This window comes from Podarcis filfolensis (assembly GCF_964270895.1).
Source record: "Podarcis filfolensis genome assembly, chromosome: 12".
In the NCBI taxonomy this organism is placed as follows: domain Eukaryota; kingdom Metazoa; phylum Chordata; class Lepidosauria; order Squamata; family Lacertidae; genus Podarcis; species Podarcis filfolensis.
In genome coordinates this window covers 9,906,666-9,926,854 of record NC_139614.1, presented here as the reverse complement: position 1 = coordinate 9,926,854, position 20,189 = coordinate 9,906,666, and the positions used below count along the sequence as shown (strand labels likewise).

The 20,189-nt window shown below is 41.2% G+C and overlaps 1 protein-coding gene and 1 long non-coding RNA gene across 51 annotated transcripts in view; one reads left to right on the top strand and one right to left on the bottom strand.

The window, feature by feature from the left end:
- CLASP2 (cytoplasmic linker associated protein 2) overlaps positions 1-20,189 on the bottom strand; it is a 121,101-nt gene that overhangs the window by 6,566 nt on the left and 94,346 nt on the right. For 21 of the 50 annotated variants that reach the window (XM_083577585.1, XM_083577604.1, XM_083577611.1 and 18 more), the window contains 8 exons: positions 12,431-12,594; positions 10,007-10,085; positions 9,828-9,878; positions 5,426-5,569; positions 3,997-4,140; positions 3,621-3,727; positions 2,477-2,630; positions 1,469-1,697 (listed from right to left, as the gene is read on the bottom strand). In XM_083577585.1, coding sequence (XP_083433711.1) covers positions 1,469-1,697; positions 2,477-2,630; positions 3,621-3,727; positions 3,997-4,140; positions 5,426-5,569; positions 9,828-9,878; positions 10,007-10,085; positions 12,431-12,594 — 1,072 coding nt within the window. The remainder of the gene's footprint in view (positions 1-1,468; positions 1,698-2,476; positions 2,631-3,620; positions 3,728-3,996; positions 4,141-5,425; positions 5,570-9,827; positions 9,879-10,006; positions 10,086-12,430; positions 12,595-20,189) is intronic. The other 29 variants (XM_083577595.1, XM_083577608.1, XM_083577606.1 and 26 more) reach the window with 3 other exon arrangements.
- On the top strand, positions 11,277-13,721 carry LOC310745678. Its single transcript, XR_014540307.1, has 2 exons — positions 11,277-12,125; positions 12,382-13,721. It is a non-coding gene; the product is annotated as an uncharacterized lncRNA (long non-coding RNA).

The following is a 20,189-nucleotide window of genomic DNA, read 5'->3' as shown; positions in this document are numbered from 1 at the left end:
GGGTTCAGGAAACCCTGCTCTAAACTAACAAGCACACAAATAAATGAATAAAAAGCATAGGCAAAAATGAAGGGGAGTAAGAGCAGGGAAAAGTAGTAATAATACATTAAGAAATTAGAAATGAAGGGATGTATGGGCTGTATTCAACTAAATTACAGTGGTGCCCCGCAAGACGAACGCCTCGCAAGACGAAAACCCGCTAGACGAAAGGGTTTTCCGTTTTGGAGGCGCTTCGCAAAACGAATTTCCCTATGGGCTTCCTTCGCAAGACGAAAGCCCATAGGGAAATCTCCAGGACAGCGGGGAAGCGCAGCGCGTCTTCCCCACTGTCCTCGGACCTCCTCCGAAGGCTGGCGGTGGGGCGGAGAGACCTCCTCCCACCGCCAGCCTTCGGAAGGCTCCTCCGAAGGCTGGCGGTGGGGCGGAGAGACCTTCTCCCCACGCCAGCCTTCGGATGGCTGTCCTGAAGACTTGCGGTGGGAGGAGGGTTTTCCTTCCCACCGCCAACATTCAGAATGCTGTTCTGAATGTTGGCGGTGGGGAGGAAAAACCCTCCTCCCACCGCAAACCCCGGGAACAGAGGAGAAGCGCTGTGCGCCTTCCCCTCTGTTCCCGTACCTGTCCTGAAGGCTTGCGGTGGGGAGAAAAGCCCTTCTCCGCACCGCCAGCCTGGCAAGCGGTCTCCATAGGAACGCATTAATTGATTTTCAATGCATTCCTATGGGAAACCGTGCTTCGCAAGACGAAAAACTCGCAAGAAGAAAAAACTTGCGGAACGAATTAATTTCGTCTTGCGAGGCACCACTGTATTGCACTAGTGGAAGCCAGCACAATGATCCCCGTTTGTGCAACAAGAACCCCCTCCCTCGCAGTCTCCCCAAATCTGCTCACGAGGGGCAGGAGAACCCCCAGGACAGAGGCAGGGCAGAAGGGTGCGGATATTGTTCCATAGGGCAAGAAGAAATGCTTGTGTTGATGGAACAGTCTTTCTTAGTACTGTGCTGAATGCAACCCTACGTCAAGCAACTATCATTCCAAGCTTAAAATGAGCCAAATGTAGCTGTGTATGTCTTCTTTCCAAAGTTGAAGTTTAGACAATACACACAACAGTTCTAACTAGAAATATTTTGCCAGTAAAACACCACTGACACAGGTGTTTCCTTTATCCCAAAAAGGCTAAGGTAAAATGTTTAGCTGCTGAAATAAATCTATTTGGAAACAGCACAGCTGTTTTAAAAAATTAAATCTCATCTCATCTTGCATATAAAGACAACATCTAGTTGCTTTCAAGCCAACGTTTTGGATATCAAGTTTTCACTCAACCTCAAGAAGCCTGCTAGAAGTATTTTTTCCCCAAGGTTGCTGTTTTTGCATGTTACTTGGATGAAATAACAATTCTTTGTTTTTACCCACACAGTTCCTTCCATATACCGTTTCCCCAATGCTGTTAGCAAAACACTAGATTTACCATCAGGAAACTGTTCTGCATCATCATCAAACATGGCCTCTTTTAAAGCTGATTTGTTAAATGAACCAACACTATCTGAGTAATTGTATGGGTTATAATCACGTGATCGTGGGGAAGAATGAGACGGCATTGTGTTAAGCAATGAGGTTTTGTTGTCAAGAGCTGTTCGGCCTGTATCAGTGGCACCACCTCCTGCTCGCAGATCCACTATTCCAGACCCACTGCAAATCTAAGAAAGAAAGATAGATAGATAGATAGATAGATAGATAGATAGATAGAAAGAGACAAACAGATATACAAAAGCACATTAACACAATCGGCAGATTAAGACATCTGTTTTAGTAGTACATAAATATCAGGCAAACATTCTTGAGTATTTTACTAGCAATCTTGAAAATTCAGCTATTTTTTATGTGGCTTTTAAAATATCACCATTTAGCATAACAATTTGGCATCCAGAAATTAAGCATTTATACCCACAGTAAAGCTTCTAAACCAAACTGATCTGTAGAACTTCTGGTTGACCATTTTTACGAAGTTATCGTTTTTTAATAGAAAAGGGCACATTATAAAAACAGAATTTTATAGATTTCTTTCAAAGATTAAGTTTACAGCTAGGTTCACACTATTTTCATAAAGCCAACATATATATATATATATATATATATATATATATATATATATATATTACACAAATGAGTAATATATGCTTTCTTTGATTGGAAAATATAAGTGTAAACCTAACATGCTTTGGTTTTAACAAAGATTAGTTTAGTTTCAAAGTGAAGGCATAGGAGAAGACCCTCAGTTTACAAATCTCCTTTTATAATTGCACCACACTGCTGCTTTAAAGTAGTCTCATATTCTTTGGTTAATGCCTGAATCAAGGAGCTTCCTATCCATGGTTGTCCCCCCCCCCCCGACACGTGTTCTGATAAGCAGCCACATATATGGCAGAATGGCCCCATGGTTCCTTTTTTTATTTCACCCCCTAACTGAAATACTCACTGAATCGCCATCCTCTTTTTTGGGATCCCGTTTCATGGGCTCATTCATATCTTCTTGACTGCGGAAGCTAAAGTTCTGAATCGCTTCAGTCACCCCACGAAGAGAACTATAAATGTCTTCTGAATTCATATTTTCTGTGTCATAATCAAATGCACTGTAGAATGAAAAAGACAGGTTTTTTTCCTTTTAACTTGAATGACCTCTACTGGATTCTCAAGTGAGAACTATAGGAAGACAACAAGTTGCCTAGTGCCAAAGCAGACTGTTTGTACATTTTGTCCAACTGACTGACAGCAGATCCCCAGGCACTGCTATTTCATCCTTTGATTGGACATGAGACTTTAAACAGTTGAAGTACCTGTTCTACCACTGAGCCATGGCCCATCCCTAAAGAGCAGCAAAGTGTCAGGAGCGAGCCAGCAAGAAATCACACGGAAGTTAGAAGAAACAAGGTCTGTTCAGGAGTGCCAGGTCTAATGAGCACAGCAACTCTTCTCGGTAGCTCCTCTCCCGGGTCTTTCCCAAGCAATCTGAGACTGCGCTGGCATGCCTACCTTTGCTCCTCCCACTTCATACCTCTCCTGGTCCTGGGAGACCAGTGGGGAGGGGAGCTGGTCACAGCAGGAGGGGGAGCCACCCTGGCTTCTTTACCAGCCCGACTCATCTCTGCTTCTTAGCCAACCTTCTCCCCTGCTTCTGCTCTTGCACTTCTCTCTGCCACAGACTCTTCCCGCTCACTAAACCCTGTTACCTCTTCAGTTTCTGACACCTCCTCCCAGGCTTATCCCTCTGACAACTTATCATTGTCCCACTACCACTCCCTGGGCTCAAAGCCTTATTCCCTTGGGTTTTCCCCAGCTGGTGCCTCCTACCAGTCCTCTGTGTCCAGCCACTTCATGACACAAAACATCTGAAATGATGTGAGAGCATGCAGTGTAAAGTAAGGAGGAGAGGATTCTCACACACATTGTGGAGATTACAAAGGATAAGGAGAGGCAGACTATTAGGATATTGACTATTCCTGCCCGTCTCATTAAATTCAACATGTTATTGCACTTAAAGGCTTTTAATCAATTTTGTATTTGTTGAAAAACTCATTTTGTGAACAGTAAATTAGTGGAAGAAGATATAATTTGTTTCTTACCTTGGTGACAAAGTATTTTGGGATGTATTGGTTGGGGAAGTGATGGGGCTAGACCAACTAGCTGGTGAGCGAGGAACAGGCCTTGTTAAAGGGCTTCCCATGGACCCCTTTAATGGAACAAGATATTTTCCATTAAGACACTTAATTCTATGGTTCAGCATTTAATTTAGAAAAGTAGATTTAACAATACTTTATTTATATTAGCAAGCTTGAGAAAAATCCAGCTGACAAGTTTAACCAGTAAGGCAATTTCAACACCCACCCCTATGCTATCAAATGATACTTTTGACCGTTGACAACCACGTCTTCAATCTTCATTAGAATCATTATACCTTTAAGTATTTTAATGGGGAATAATGTAAAAACCTGAAAATACCTGGCCACCATTTCCTGTATTCCGGAGGTGATTGTGAAGCAGCTTTGTGGCGCCATCCTGAAAAGTTTTTGGTAAAGCACCCAACAACATTGTAAACTCCGGGGTATTGAGCTCAAAGAGAGAAATCAATACTGACTGTGCAGCCTAGGGGGGAAAGAGCATATCATATTAAAATAAATAGGCTAGCCTTAAGACAAATAGGTTTCAAGTGTCAAGAACTACTCATTTTCCCATATCAATAAATCTAATTGTCATTTATATACAAAACCAGGTCCTTCTCAAATGGGGTCAGGGAATCAGAGGAACAGAGCTGTGTACTGGCTTCATACTAATTCATGTCCATGGGAGAGTAGATCCACTTGGGGACACAGTCAGGGAATGACCAGTCTATGTTTTATTCATCCATTCAATTGTTAAGCTGCCCTTTTTATCACTAAGAACCCAGGATCCTTTACAGTATCTAATTAGAGTAAAAATTTCAACCATAAACGTATTGAAATGCATAACCCTGGATCCAGTTACCAATGCTCTATTTCAAGACAGGAAATCCAGGTTCTGTCTGCCTAACAAGTCACTTCCAGCCCCTGGGATGTGACTGGTGTGTGCACTATATGGGTTAAGCTTTACGACTGGCTTTCATCACCACCAGTATGGAATATCTCCCATTGACGCATGTGCAATCTCTGGAGGCTCCCAGCTAAGTGACCAATCCTTACATGCAGTCCTAACTTGAACAACCTATGCAAGGTGCCTATGCTCAGTGCTAAGGCAACTGAACCGGGGAGGTGAAAGGAACTGACACAATTGCTGTGGTCTTTCCTGTTGCACAGATATGCCCCTAGTGAGGGACACAGTTAAAAAGGGAAAGCATGTGCTTCCTCTGAAGTTTGCTTTGGTATGCTGGGTGCTACTGTGACTGGCCTGCTTTCCTGTCCTCACGTGATCTATATTATACCCAAAGTCTGGGCCATGCCCTGCTATCCAGTTGATTCTAAAAGTCACATCAGTAATGGAAATGATTATGTGGAAAGGACTTGCACCTCTTTCTACCTGCAAGTAAGACTTATTCATGCGCTTGCATACACATGTATTAATTTTTGTGTATGAAAAGTATATATACTTTAACATGCAAAGTGCAGCATGGCTGTGTCCCCTGACAAGTTGTTAGGTAAGGAAGACATCAGCAAATATATATCTGAACAAAATCTTTGAAGCATACGTTTTTTATAGAACATTTCTGAGTGCAATAAAATCGTATGCTTCTGTTTATATAATAACCAGCTCTTCTCCTTTACAAAAACATGGGAGTTAATGACTTTTATAATAGTAAGTAAGATATGTAGCGAAAACTATTACAAACCCTTGATATTGTGGTATGAATTAAGTCCTTAAAAACCCTCTTTACACATTTAACATACAGATGGCATACCTTCCTAACATCTGAACTTTTAGGTTCTGTTGTCCAAGTAATAATTCGAGATACTGCCAGACGAGTTTCACTTGAATTTATAAAATCTCCTGGGTCCATCTGCTGTGCAAGTGTCTCTATATATTTGAGAATTGCAACCTTTACCTATGCAAAAAAAGGAGAATCAAATAGATGTACAGAAAAGTGCAACCGTCAGTGAGGAGGTTAGAATGGAAGAGAATTTATTTTACTTGGGAGCTTCCCTGCAGTTGTATCCTGACAGGATAAAGAGAAATGCATTTTCTTTGCATGTTATGTTGACAGAAGCTGTAAGAAATAATCTGCTTAGAAAAAGGCATAAGATCAGTGTGTTGAATCCAGAGAACCGCGAATAGAGAGAAAATAGTACCATCCTGTAAACCTTTACACAAGAGCTTGTGCAAGAGTTCACAGAGTACTATGATAGTTTAGCTCTACAGTTCTATCAAACAGTTGAGCAAATTGAATATATTTGGGTTTAGTTTCAGGTTTTTCACCCACATTTTTGTGAGTAGAAGACACCTTTGAATTTTTCAATATAAAAATACAGCGAAGATTATACCAGTCAAAGGTCTATGCAAAAAGTTCTGCACACTTGAAGGCGATGTCAAGAAGTATCTTGAACAGCAACTTTGTGATAGTTCAAGGCAAACCACTTTGAAGCAAAGCTTCTAATCCACACAGCAAATGTGGGGTTCACTTGAGGGGGAACTGACTCTAAAGGCTTCAGGAACACAAAGAAGAGACCTGTCAGCACTGTAGTCCCATTTCTTGTCAGATTCCCATGGTCATGATGATTTGTGGCCAAATAAAAAAGGGGAAGCAAAACCCTGTTGATTCTCTGTGTTTTTTAATTCCACTGACAATTGTATCTTTCTGGACAGGTGGTCTGAGTGGGATATCGGACATTACATGCTCCCATGTACAAGATGCCCCCTATTTTTGGGGACTCCAAATTAGGAAAATGGGGGGAGATTACCTAGAGTTGTTAAGCTTTTTGAGGATTGCCCAGAGTTGTTGAGCTTCTTTTGGGGGGGGGGGAATCAATTAAAATTGCTCACCCACTCACCCACCAATCGTGTGCCCACTCGCCACCAACAGCCTCCAATCGCCCGCCCAATTGCAGCAGCGGCAGCCATTGCCACACCCAACACTCACTCGCCCAATCACCGCTGACAATCTCCAGATCACAGCTGCAACCGATCAACTGTCCCCCCAATAAACTATCCATGTATAAGACGACCCCAAATTTATAACTTATTTTTTAAAGAAAAAAACCTCATCTAATACACGGGAAAATACGGTACAGTCTGTCCCCCATGTTGTTTAACATCTATAAAACACTGGGTGAGGTCATCCAGTGGCTGAAGTATTACCAATATGCTGATGACACCAAGCTTTCAGTCCCTTTTGCATCAAATCCAGAAGAGGTACTGAGTATTCAGAACTGGTGCTTCAATGAAGGCAAACAAACAGACTCAGTTCAGGCTCCACCTCTCACCGGAGCCAAGTGGGACCGCGCTGCACCATCTGCCTGCCTGGTGCCCAGGGGGAAGCCCGGCCAGCTGACATGGAGCTGTTCTCTCCTCTCACTCTAGGAGAAAGAGGTATCGGCCAAGCCTGAAAGGCCTAGCCCCAGCTTGCCTCCTCACAGGGCTCCTGTCATGGGGGCGCCTGGTTGCGCCCTCTCAAAATCTGGTGGCATCGGTGTCAGAGGGCTCTGTTCTCTCTCTGCGACTCGTTCCTGGCGTGTGAGTCCCATCCAGGAACATGTCAGCACCGCAGGCGCCCAAACCCCACACTATGCCACTGTTTAATGGTATTTAACCTACGTATTCAGGAGGAGGATCAGATTTGCATTTTATGGGTACTCAAAGGTCCAGTGGTGACACAGGTGGCCTCTCAGATGAGAAATCGACTGAGCCCTCGCATGAAGAAAGTCTCACTAAAATTATCCATACTCTAATGAGCTCCCTGTTGTGTCTATGCTGGCAGGGGCTGATGACAGCTGTAGCCCAAAATATCAGGAGGCTACCAGGTTTGTGAAGGATGCTGTAATATGTTGTATATGAGGCCACCTTTGAAAACCATCTGGAAATTTCAGTTTCCAGTCGAGACTGTTAACTGAGACGGGCCTTTTTAATCATATTGTGCTGGTGTTTTGCCATGTGTCCTGGATTCCAGTTGATGCTTTGGCCCAATTCAATGTGCTCATTTTAATCTCTAAAGCTTTAAATGGCTTGGGCCAGGCTACTTGAATGATAACCTACTCCTATATATACCTACTTGGACCTTTAGGTAATCTTCAGAGGCCCTTTTCAATGTGCCCTCCCTGAACAAATCACAGCAAGTAACCACCAGGGAGAGGGCCTTCTAGGTGGCAGCAAAATCTGGCATGCCAGAATTATAAGATACAAGTAACCGACTGGTAGCATCACTTCTTGAAGGCAGACCACAACTTGTACATGCTGGTTTTTCACCTGACTAGAGTGATGTCCAACATTGATGGACTCTTAACTTTGCCTGCTTCCATTAGAAGTCTGTCCTCCGATGTAAACATACAAACAATGAATTAACTTGTGGAATCAGCCATGACAGCTACTAGACAAGATACATTTACAAAGTGGTAGGCAAATTCAGAGAGAACGTGCCCATCAGTGGTTAAGTAGAAAACTTTATGTTTGCAGGCAATATATCACTGAATACCATAGGCTTGACACAAACCATGTATGAGAGCTGTAGCCTACGAACCTCTACAGAGGCATCTGGGTCTTACTATTGAAAACAGAATGTTGGACTAGATGAATTTATGGTTTGTTCCAGAAGGGCTGCTTTTTAATATTCTTCTTTTAAAGGACATTTAAGAACCCATACTTTTCTCTCATTTATGTGTTTGTATGTATGTGTAAATATCCATCCCCATTCTCCCTTTCCATATTACTACTCATCTAAAAAAACAGGTTGTACCAGCACAAGTGACCCACATTAATGTCAGCAACGGAAGTGTTAGAGAAGGATGCTAATCCTTCTATTTTCAACATCAAGTGACCCCCTTTACAATAAATATCAGAGGTTGACAAATGCATCAGCACCATTTGTAGTTCACAAAAGCAAATTGTGAACGGTCTAACATCAGGTTCATATCTGCTAAACAGAGCAAGGAGGGATGACCTTATTTCTACCTTCCTCTTGTTGCTCCCTAACCCAGCAATCCATGGTATTGTATACTGAAGTGTATTATGGAAGACCTGGGGCTTTTCACTACTGCATTATTTAATTCAGGAATCGAATATAAGTTCAGATTCAGTACTTTCCCACTCACACCCAAGGTTGGCAGCTATTGAAGCAGTACTATCCTCTCTCCATCAACAGAAATCCTGCCAAGTAAATTTTTCTAGCTCTGGTGTTTCCTATGTTCAGAAATAGGTTTTCATAAACACACACATAATGCCCCCCTGCCTATAGTAATTCCAGACACCTTCTCAAAATCCTATAGGTACCATTTGCGATTAAAAGGGACAAGGATCGGTATCAATGAGCAACTAGAGAAATTCACATTCTCAGCAAAGCAATCCTACCTTTAAATCTAGAAAACTATTGCAAAATCAAGGTCAAAAGATTCCCACTAACCGATATAATTAAACTCAAACTCTCTTTATCACGTACAATAAAATTCTGCTGCACTTTAGACAAACGGAGAATTGTAGCTGTGTGACTTCAGCACCGTGTTCAAGAATAAAGAAGTGCCGTCTTGTGAAAAGCTCTTAACAGACCGTGTACAATTACTGCGTGCAGGATAGAGGAAAAAATACTGGTTGTATATATGCTTGTTATTTTCCCAAATTGCCTCAGTTTAAATTCTTAGTATTTGTTGCATTTATACCAAAGCTACAGTTTGGACGACTACACATTTGCAGGAAAGTAGTCTGTCTTTTATATATTCCAATGCATTACTTCTTTCCAGCTAATGTTCACAATAAGAACTTGTTTAAAAATAAAGGTCCGTTTCTCTAATTTTGACTATGCAAAATATAGCAGGACTTCAAGAAGCTTAGGAATAAATTCAGTTGTGAGAGCCACTAAATCTGTAAAATGAGGATTGGGAAATCACAAACATAAAATTAGAACAGACTTGATAGAGTGAGTTTGCATAACCAGCTTGGTGTTAGGCAGCCATACTTCGTTTTGTTGTTCTCGTTGTGTTTTCTTGTAAAGTTTACTGTCAAACGTTTTAACGAAAGCATAACGCTTGATCTCAAATTGGAAAGCATGCTCAGAATTCCTTGCAAATGTTAGTAGCTGCATATGGATGCATACAAGTAAACGTTTTTAAAATGTAAATTTACACATAGTAGGTTAAAAAGACAATAATGCAGACAAAAACCTTGGAGCTCCAAAAAGAGCGAAGCTGGTCTTGCAGTGCTGGCTTGACTGTCTGAAATTTTATAAAAACAAAACCCACTATTTGAAAACCAGCAACACAGAATGCAACAAATATGCAAATATTAATAAATGAAATTTGCACTGAACTCATTTGTTTTTGAAAACTTTGCATGTTCTTACCTTCAAGCTGGGTGTCTGAGTTTGATCAACGGTAAATCTCATTAAAATATTGAACTGGAGCTCATTGGGGAAAGATTCCCTGCAAAAATGAATTAATCCAGCGTTAAGGGTTAAAGAACAGTTTGTTAAAGGGACTGTGGAAAGACAGAATGAAAAGGGAGAGAACAGAAAATACTGCAGGTAGTTTTGCCCAAAATATATTTGGTGGCCATGCAGGAAGACTGAGCTGTTCCTGGTTGAAAAAAGGAAAAGATTTATTGGTGGTTGGCTGTTCATGTGAGCAGCTTGTTTACTTGTACTGTAGTTCTTTAATTTTTACATCTCATCCAAGCCTCCTTTGGGAAGCTTCTCAAGCTATACTTGAGTTTTGGTAGGTACCCTACACCAACCTCTATGTGCACTTATCAAGGAGTATGGCTCCTACTTTCCCAATCAGTTCGTACCGGGCTTTTTTTCTAGAAAAAGGGGTGGAGGAACTTGCTGAGCTGAGCGCCCATCCAAAGTTGTTGAGCTTTCTAGGGGAACCACAATCGCCGCAGCAACCTGATCATCATGTTGCACAGCCCCAGCCGAAAAAGGTGCCAGAACTCAGTTCCTGCAAGTTCCAGCTGAAAAAAAAGCCCTGAGTTCATATATAACTACCACATTGCTCTTGGCTTGAATACCTTCCATGAATCACTTCACGGGATGTTTTCATTTTTGCTTTTTAACTTATTGTCTCTCTATATATTCCAGTAACAGCCTTCTTTCCTGGTTTGTGTATTATTTATTTTGGTTGCCCCTATGGCTCAGCTAGTGTTGTTGTTGTTAGAATTTATATACCATGTCAGGGAACTGCCATCGGAGCCAAGAGTGGAGGTAAGACTCCCCAACGATGCAGGAGAAGGGACCAGCAGGGAGAGAGAGAACACTTCCTTTGGGGAAGGAAATGGGCGTGACACCAGGAAGAGAGGAGAGGAGGGAAGGACTTCGGAGAGATGGCTCCAAGACTCTTCCACAGAAACCAGCGGGGAGAGCCCAGGACCTCCGCTGGCCATGCCCACTCTGCGCAGAAGACTTCCACGCAGGGAATTTAGGCAGAGACTTGGCGTCAAGGAGGTTTTATGTTGGAAGAAGTTTAGGAAACACCCACTGACGGATTCTGCCAGTGACTGACACAGCCACGGAGAAAGGGCTGTCCAGCCAGGGAAAGGTTTAGCCAGAGAACGTTGCCTAGAGCAGCAGCCCCCTTACGCACGAGCAACCCCCAATTCCCTTTACAGCATTACATACCACCCTATAGTCTCAGGGCAGTTCACAGAATAAAATCAAAATATAAAACCACAAAATACCTAATAAAAAAAAAAACAGCAACCCAATACCCCCCACAAAACACATTTTAAAAGGGCATAGGATGTAAATTGGATCAACAAAAAGGCCTGGTTAAAAAGGAATGCTTTTGCCTGGCGCCCAAAGGTGTATAATGAAGGTGCCAGGCGAACTTCCCTGGGGAGAGCATTCCACAGATGGGGAGCCACTGTAGAGAAGGCCTGTTCTTGTGTTGCCACCCTCCGAACCTCTTGAGGAGGCACTTGAAGAAGGGCCTCAGAAGATGATCTCAGGGTCCGGGTAGGTTCATATGGAAAGAGGTGGTCCTTGAGGTACTGCGGTAGTGTTGATTTTTTTTTTTTTGCTAGTGTCATTGTGGCACCAAACTCCCTCATACTGATGGCCAGGTATTGGAAGAGTTCCACCATACGGTCAGTTGCTGGCACTGTCAGGGATGTCATCCAGTAACTGAGAAGGAACGGAGTCCTACTTATGAGTCCTTCTCTGAGACAAGGTTCTTCAGGTTGTTGACATGAAATGCTCAAGACTCTTAAGGAAGAAGGATGAGGTTTTTGGGAATCCCTGCTCTTTTAAGATATCATCAGGTACAATCTTCTATGCATGCTTAGTTCAATTATATGTGCTACTATTCTTCCGGGATCATGTAGTGAATGTGGGAACATACTGACATCTCATTAAATTCTAATCTTTTTTACTTATGGTGCTAAACATTCATTTGATTTGTATCTGGGAAGATAAGCATTCTTAAAAATGCAAGAGGTACTACTGATACAAAGATGCAGAATATACCGTATTTTTTGCTCTATAAGACTCACTTTTTTCCTCCTAAAAAGTAAGGGGAAATGTGTGTGCGTCTTATGGAGCGAATGCAGGCTGCGCAGCTATCCCAGAAGCCAGAACAGCAAGAGGGATTTCTGCTTTCACTGCGCAGTGATCCCTCTTGCTGTTCTGGCTTCTGAGATTCAGAATATTTTTTTCTTGTTTTCCTCCTCCCAAAACTAGGTGCGTCTTGTGGTCTGGTGCATCTTATAGAGCGAAAAATACAGTACCGCCCCCCTTCCAGGAAATATTTCCACAAAGTCAAGAATTCATTACCTTGTCACATCAAGTGCCTTTTGAACTTTCGCTTGCACGGACCCCAACAAGTCAGCACCCATTTTTTTCAACAGCTGTGTCAGCAACACAAATAGCCAGTCCTGCAGATCTTCTTTATGGACTTGAATGAAGTCAACTAAAGTTTCCAAAAACATGCTGAACACCTGGAGGGGGCAGAAAAAAGGACAAAAGGAAAGAAGAAAAGAGTAGGGAAGAAAAGGAGTTGACGCTTGCCTGTGTTGAACTCACAAAAGAATGTAGTAACACACACAGAAGCAGAAAGAGGCAATGATTCACAGCCAAGCGGGAAAACATTCTGTCTGCCTTTCATCAGAATCTGTGATTCAAGAGTATTTAAGCAATTCAGAAAATTAGTACTTCATGCAGTAACACTGGGAAAAGAAATGCTGTGATGACTGGCGCAACTTTGCCCGCCCCCAGCTACTGCTTTGGTGTTGTCTGTTGTATTGGGTTTTGTGGAAATGGTTTAAACCAGTGTGTCTCAAACGTTAAAAAATTGTAACTCTTCCTACGTGTTCTGACTCAACCCATTTACTCCAATTTTGAAGCCTCTCTGGGTCAATCTGCCGAACAGCCTGATGAGTTATCTCATTCCCACCCACATGGGTGCTATACTCAACTCAACCTCACGTCAATTACACTTCCTCAGTTCGCACTCTCGATTTCTCACACAGATACACACTTAAGCTCTTCTCCCCACAACACTTTAGCCAGTACTAACTCAGTAAGCCACTCAGTACAGTTTGCATCCCCAAGGAAGGAGGTCTTGCCACCCTCCATTTGAGAAACACTGCTTTAGACTGTTAATCCACTCAGTGTTGCATGCAACACAACGTGCACACACCACAAACAGATTTACTGAATTGTAAAAAGCTAAGATGCCATGACAAGTCCTCAAAGTTCAGTGAAACACAGGACTCACAACTCATTTCCATACAGATCACTATTCAGTGGTGAAACGTGAAAAGAGTGCAAGTTTCTTCTCTTATAAAGATGTACTTTAGCAAGTATGATCAAATTTAATTTACGTTGCTTATAAAAGTCTTTGTTAAAATAGTTTGTTGAAACTGCACAATTCACAATCTGGCGGAATCTTCCAAGGCTCAAATTTCTTGATTCTCTGCAGGTACAATACAAGCTTTAAGTGCAATCGGCAGGCCACACCTTCTGTTCAGAAAACTAATTTAACAGTCAAACAGGACAGCCTACCACACAACACACGAAAAGGAACACACTACAAGATTGTCTACTTTAACAAACAAAAAATTAAAATATATGACACTATGGGGTAGACAAAACAGTTTGGGCAAGGGATCCGCCAAGACATTTCATCCAGTCTGTGCTTCCACTGTGCATTCATTCACCAGTGGGGACAAATATAGGTCACAAGTATGTATTTCCTATCTCTGTTCAAAACAGTCCCCACAAAAGCTGTTCACTGGCTATTTTATCCATGGTCCTCCAGAAGTTGTCAGACTACAACTACCATTATCCCTGATCACTGGGCATGCTGGCTGATGGGAACTGTAGTCCAACAGCATACAGAGTGCCACAGATTCCCCAAACCTGATCTACAGGATTCAAGCACAAACTAAAGTTTAAAATATTGAAACTTTAACAAGGGGCATATTGTGAGTACGCCTTCTTCATCAATCCCTCCAGTTATAGGACTAGTTTGGACATGACTCTAAACTGTGGTTTAGACTTAAAAGCTATGGGAAGCTATCTGGCTCTTTCTTCTTCCCTTTTCTTTCATGTACAAGGGAGAGGAGATTGGAAACGATGGATTTTGATTTTAAACCAACCAGAGCCCTCTTTTGTGTCTGAACTCTGGCAAGTTCTAACTCTGCTTAGTTCAAACCAGTAAAAATAAATTTAAAAAAATAGCAGGAAGCAGAGAGTAGGAGCAAAGTTCTCTGAATGGAGAGATGTGGAAAATGGGGAGTCATCCAAGGACCAGGACTGGGAACTGGTACTTTTTAACTTGTTCATAAATAATATAGAGTTATGGGTAAGCAGGGAAGTAGCCAAATTTGCTCACCATACCAAACAGTTTCAGGTCATTACAACAAAAAGACTGTGAAAAGCCCCCAAGGGACCTTTCCAAACTGAGTGAATGGGTGGTAACATGGTAAATGCGTCAACAAGTGCAAATTAATACATGTCAAAGGCAAAAAACGTAATTCTGCATATACACTCATGGAATGTTAACTGGGTCTGAACACTCATGGGGTGAATGACCAGGAACAAGACCTTGGGCTTGTGGTGAATAGCTTGATGAAGGCGCTGAACCAGTGTGCGGCAGCTGTGAAAAAAGGCAAATTCCATGTTGCTACACGAGGCAGCGACGGCCACCAACATGGATGGCTTTCAAGAATGATTGGACAATTTCATGCAGGTTAAGGCTATAAATGGCTACTAGCCATGGTTGCCATGCTCTGCCTCCATGATTGGAGGCAGCAATGCTTGTGAATACCAGTTGCTGAAAACCACAGGCTCACCTGGGAGGCCACTGAGAGAACAGGATGCTGGACTAAATGGGCCATGGGCATGATTCAGCAGGCACTTCATACGTACTTAAAATCTTAAAGTCTGGTTTGATCCTGGCTTATCTGAACTAGCCAGAGTTTAAACTAAAACGCTCTAAAACCGAGACCTCTGATTAGTTTTAAAAGTGGGTGCTTCTGATTTTATTCCTCTGGTGTGCACCACTGGCTCAATATAGCTCAGGACCCAGAGAGCCCTACGTCTGTGACAAGCAGCAGAAGTACAAGCAACTATGTGTTGGTGTTCTATTTAAACAGGTCCAAATAAAGCAGCTTAGTTTCCTAGAAGTATCTTCTGCTCTTCAAAGAAATACAATACTTAACAATAAAAATAGCACTAGTATAATACACTGGATTGGTTGCAGATTCACTTAAGTTGGCATAAGTTCTCACTTGAATTAATGGGAATCAACTCAACTATATTTAACTTTTCACGCTGATTTAAATGGGATCTAAATAAGTTTGGATCCAACTCATTGTTTCAGATGATATGGTTACCATGATGTACATTTAAAGGTGATGCAGCTGCTTTTAGCAGTAACCAAAAAGCAACTATTGCACTTCAGACAGTGACTGAGTTGAACCATGTTGAAAGTGATCCAAGTGGTTGAAATGGTTGCCAACCGTAATCTCTTGACATATGAGCAACTCGGTTACATTTAGTGTGCCCAACTTAGCAAGGCCTCAGACTGCCTTGCAACATTTCCCCTTCACACAGCACACATGGAGTGCAGCTGCACTGGAGTACAGAAGGAATTCAGTGTTCATCATTATTTCGCTTGGGAAAAGATTTAATGGCCTTATTTGCAAATAATGGTAACCAAACTATGGCTTTCCAGGACAGTGAAAGTGCAGGTTTGTGGAGAGAAGCTTGCAGCTGCTTTGCTCCTCTCTGGTTTATTACATTCCCACACCAGGTTAAGCCAAGTTTTGGCTTGGTGTGTAGTCTGAACCTCGGTTTGTGGTTTAAACTCTCTCCTTGCCAACCAATACCTGTACCTGTGACTCTAACCTCTAAGTATTTGTGTACCTTCAGTCCTGATTCAAACAACACAGTAAGGCAAACCTTGGCTTGATTTAGCAAGGAAATATAAAAGAAATACTAGAGAGGTTCAGTGCAGCCCCAGAAACCATAGTTTGGCTTACCATGATGTGCAAACCAGGTTATTATATATATTTTAAAAAGTACAGGTATCCAGTAGGAGAACCATATGGTGACCGTGTGAATATCGATAGTGTGAATACTCTGACTTTATTGCTGCTTTTGCAAAATACTGCATCGTGAAAATATTTCCTGAAAATTGTGTGTGAAGCTGAAACTGAACAGTAGAGATAAAAGCCCTGATGTATCGTTTGCAATAACAGATCTTAGATGATGTAAAACTCAGATGCGCCAACCACCACAACAACACAGTAGAAGTACAAAACCAAAAAGGTCAGTTAATTAGTATACAGAAGCACATCCAAAAATATTTCAGCATAATTTGCATGACTGCAAGGATTTTGTAAAGCGCAAAAGCTGGAGTCGGCACACATTCTTTATAAGAGTAAAGTAGAGGGGGGAAAGGTTATTATCAATCATGCAATAAGGTTAGGCTCCAACAAATATTGAACCAACTTACTCTCTACAGAGAGTTCCAACACAGGGGACAGCATGCAAAAAGAAAAGAAAAAAAGGAGGGAGGAAGGGAGGGAGGGAAGATAAAACACACAAATTAGTTGCCATCTGCATAGTTCCTGTATGAGGAAAATGTGATACATGGGTTTTAATATGATTAAGTAAACAGCTTTGCTCTGAAATTTCCAGTTCTTGCAAAAGCACATAGGTCTCTCTTCTTTGCCCGTTTCACTCTTTTAAAACCAAAACATCTGAATAAAAATACAGTTTTTTGAAAGCAATTATTTAACATTTGGGTATGGAAGGATTCAAGCATTACAATTTTAACATACATATTTGAGATGTATTATATTACTCACTATAACCATAACATTTGAAGTGCATATACATCTTTTTTATTTAACCTCAAGGACGCTGCAGAAACTTGTGCCAATGAACTAAGGCCACTCATGGTTCCCTGAAGCATGTTTCCGCATTGCATGCCAGATTAAAGTATATGCTGCAAATGATACCATTTTAGTGGGTACTCAATGAAAGTTTATTGTGTTCCTATGAAAATTTTACATTGTGAGGCATCCTTAATGGTACCCTAAAACAACACAACACAATGGATGGTCAAGTTAAGTCAAGGATCCATGAGAAAGGACCTCCAATTTACACTTCTAATAAGGGAGCAATTCCTCCGTGTTTGCCATGAAAAGCTTCAATTAAACTACAGTTTAAAGCACATATTCAAAAGTCTGACAAAGCAGTAGACAGAGCAATATGCAAAAAGAAAATTAACACTGAAGGTATCGTATTTCTATGATGATGTAAATTATATGCAATATATACTTTGTGTTCTGATATAACCACTTTCTGCAGTGTTCACAAAAAATTCTGAGCACTTTAAGAGAAACCATGAACATCATTTGAAAATGTACTGATTCTAGGGTCTATAAGATAAACCTACCCTGTGGTTAGTCAGGGACAGGTATTTCCTTCATTGGTGACTCTAACCTCTAAGTATTTGTGTACATATTTGCATTGTTATAAATACCTACACACCTATATTTACACACATACTTATCCCAATCTACACACACATACACACCATTCAACAAGTTTTATCACCGATCTTAAATTTTAAGACATTTGTTAATCCTACATTTGAAGAGAGTAATTCAAAAACCCCTAAAAGCTCCATTTGAATGTACAATACTCAACAGCTATATTCTGTCTCCCCCCCCCTTTTGTTCGTGTAAGGTGTGTCAATTTTGCCATTAAATCAAAAATTCCAGAATTTATGAATCCATTCATTTGTTGTTGGCATCATTTGTGTTCACCTACTGACATCTAATAATCCTGCTGCCAGCGACATTTATGAAACAAGTTACTTAGGTTAATTCATTAAGGAATCCATCTATATTGTTTAATAAGAAAAAAAAAACAGATCTATAATTATGTGGCTTTCCCCCTCCTCCTGTGCCCCCCTCCTAAATCCACTTTGGAGGATCTGGAGAATCTCCAAGAACAGGGTGTGTAAAGAAGAAAGAGGGCAAAATGCTTGTGCTGATGGAACAATTTCCTTAATGCTAAGCTGCATTCCACCTTAAATCTATTTTCCCTTTTTTAAAAAAATTGTCATTCCCACCACATATAATAATTTCCATTCTGATTTGTCATTTCCAGCAATCACTTTCTTATTTCTTATTGTTGGTGTTATATGCCAGCATGCCACTTTCTTATATAACAATTATCTCTTAAATACTTACAGAACCTATGTGATTCCTCGGCCTCCTTACAGGTTTCCCCATACTCTCCCATGCGTGTTTTGTACTCATTTGATTATGAATTCTTCCACCTCTCCAGGTTTAGTATTATATTTAAGCAGCAACTTATATATCCTTGATAGCAAGTTATCCTTGCAACACATTAGTATTTATTTCCCCCCCAAAATCTGATAGAAATCATCACCTACTGTTTTAATTCTCAGGTAATTATTCACTGAGAACCTTACTGTAAAGTAGTCATACTACACCACAGGAGATTTTCCTGATTTAAACTTTACTTTTAAGTACTCCATTCTAACCCTGTAATTTGTTAAATCCACATATCTAAAAAGTTCATAATCCTCCAGAACTTCAAACCACCATTTTTCCTTATCTCTGTACCATCTAATACACAAAGTTGGATGACAGTGGCACAATTGGAACAATTGCACCAGAGCCAATGCCTGCAAGCGGGCAGAGAATCTGAGGTTCCTTTAAAAAAAAAGTAAAAGTCTCCAGTCCTCCTAGAAAGTAAGTTGTGAAACAAAATGTGCAGGTTCCCTTTCCAAGTGATTTCTGTGAGATGAGCCAGCCTAGCTGCTCCCACCTTTCAGTGTTTTTAGCCAATGAGTGATGTCAGAACTGTGATTGAGAAGAGAGCTATTTAGGCACCAGGCCACAGACACCCCTAAGGTCCTAAAGAAATGCTGTTTTCCCCTCTCCTTCTTTCCTGCTTTTAACAATTAGAATCTCCATAGTTTGCTTGTTTCCCTGCCCCCCTCTAGTTAACAGGATTCATTTTTCCTGTGGTAGGTTCATTTGAGATTGGGTACTCCCTCCAAGTCTCATTGTGTTTAATGCATACAGGGTCTTGTTGCTATTGTAGCAGAACACTAGAAAGTGGGAGCAGGTTTTATTAGGAATCAGGAAAAATATGCTTCTCCTTACTATTTTACCTGTAAAAGTAAAACAGTCAAAAGACAAACAATGAAAATGAAAGGGGGGGGGCCTCCAGGGAATAAGTTTCATAAAGTGCAGAAGCCACCAGGAAATTTTGGAACATTCTAACATTTCAGTTCTAAAGCCTTCTCATAGAAGCAGAGAGCACAGCTGCTGTTTGTTAGGTTGTGTGTTATCTGCTGAATTCCAAGTTCAAAGCTTTGGAGACAGACTATACTACTGCCTACTGGGGAGTTTAATCTCATTCTTCTTTCTGTTTTATCATGGAATGCAGATTTATCTGCTTTCGTTTTTAACACTTTTACTGTGTGGTGTATTCTTGTTGCTGTAACTAGATTTTGCTCTAAAATTGGGTACGATTTGTACCTTGCTGGGGAGCTAGCAAAGGACTATGTGCTTTATACCTTAGTAAATCTTTTACTGGAGACTTTTACTGACTGTGAGAGTTATCGGAATCCACGCATCCACCAAGCTTCTGCTAATTAACCAGAAGATGGTGTGTGTGTGTGTGTGTGTGTGTGTGTGTCTAGTCTTGAGCACCACTGCTTGTGCTTTGGTGCCCTAGCAATGTGCTGAATTCCATTTAATTCTTTGTGACATAGCCACTCCTACATACATTCCATTGATAGCAGATACTGGTATTCCTGTGGGTTTTTATTTTGTAAAATCAAGCAAAGATTCAGCATGGTGATCACAGCGTAAAAATCAAAGTATGCTGGCATGGCATTACAACACAACTTACTTGAGCTGGGTGTGGGGACACAGAATTGAGGATGGTGAAAACGCAGATAACAGAATGGGTGGAATTAAAGTGTGGATGTAATAATACTGGAGCACTGGGGAATGACTACAGAACTGATAAA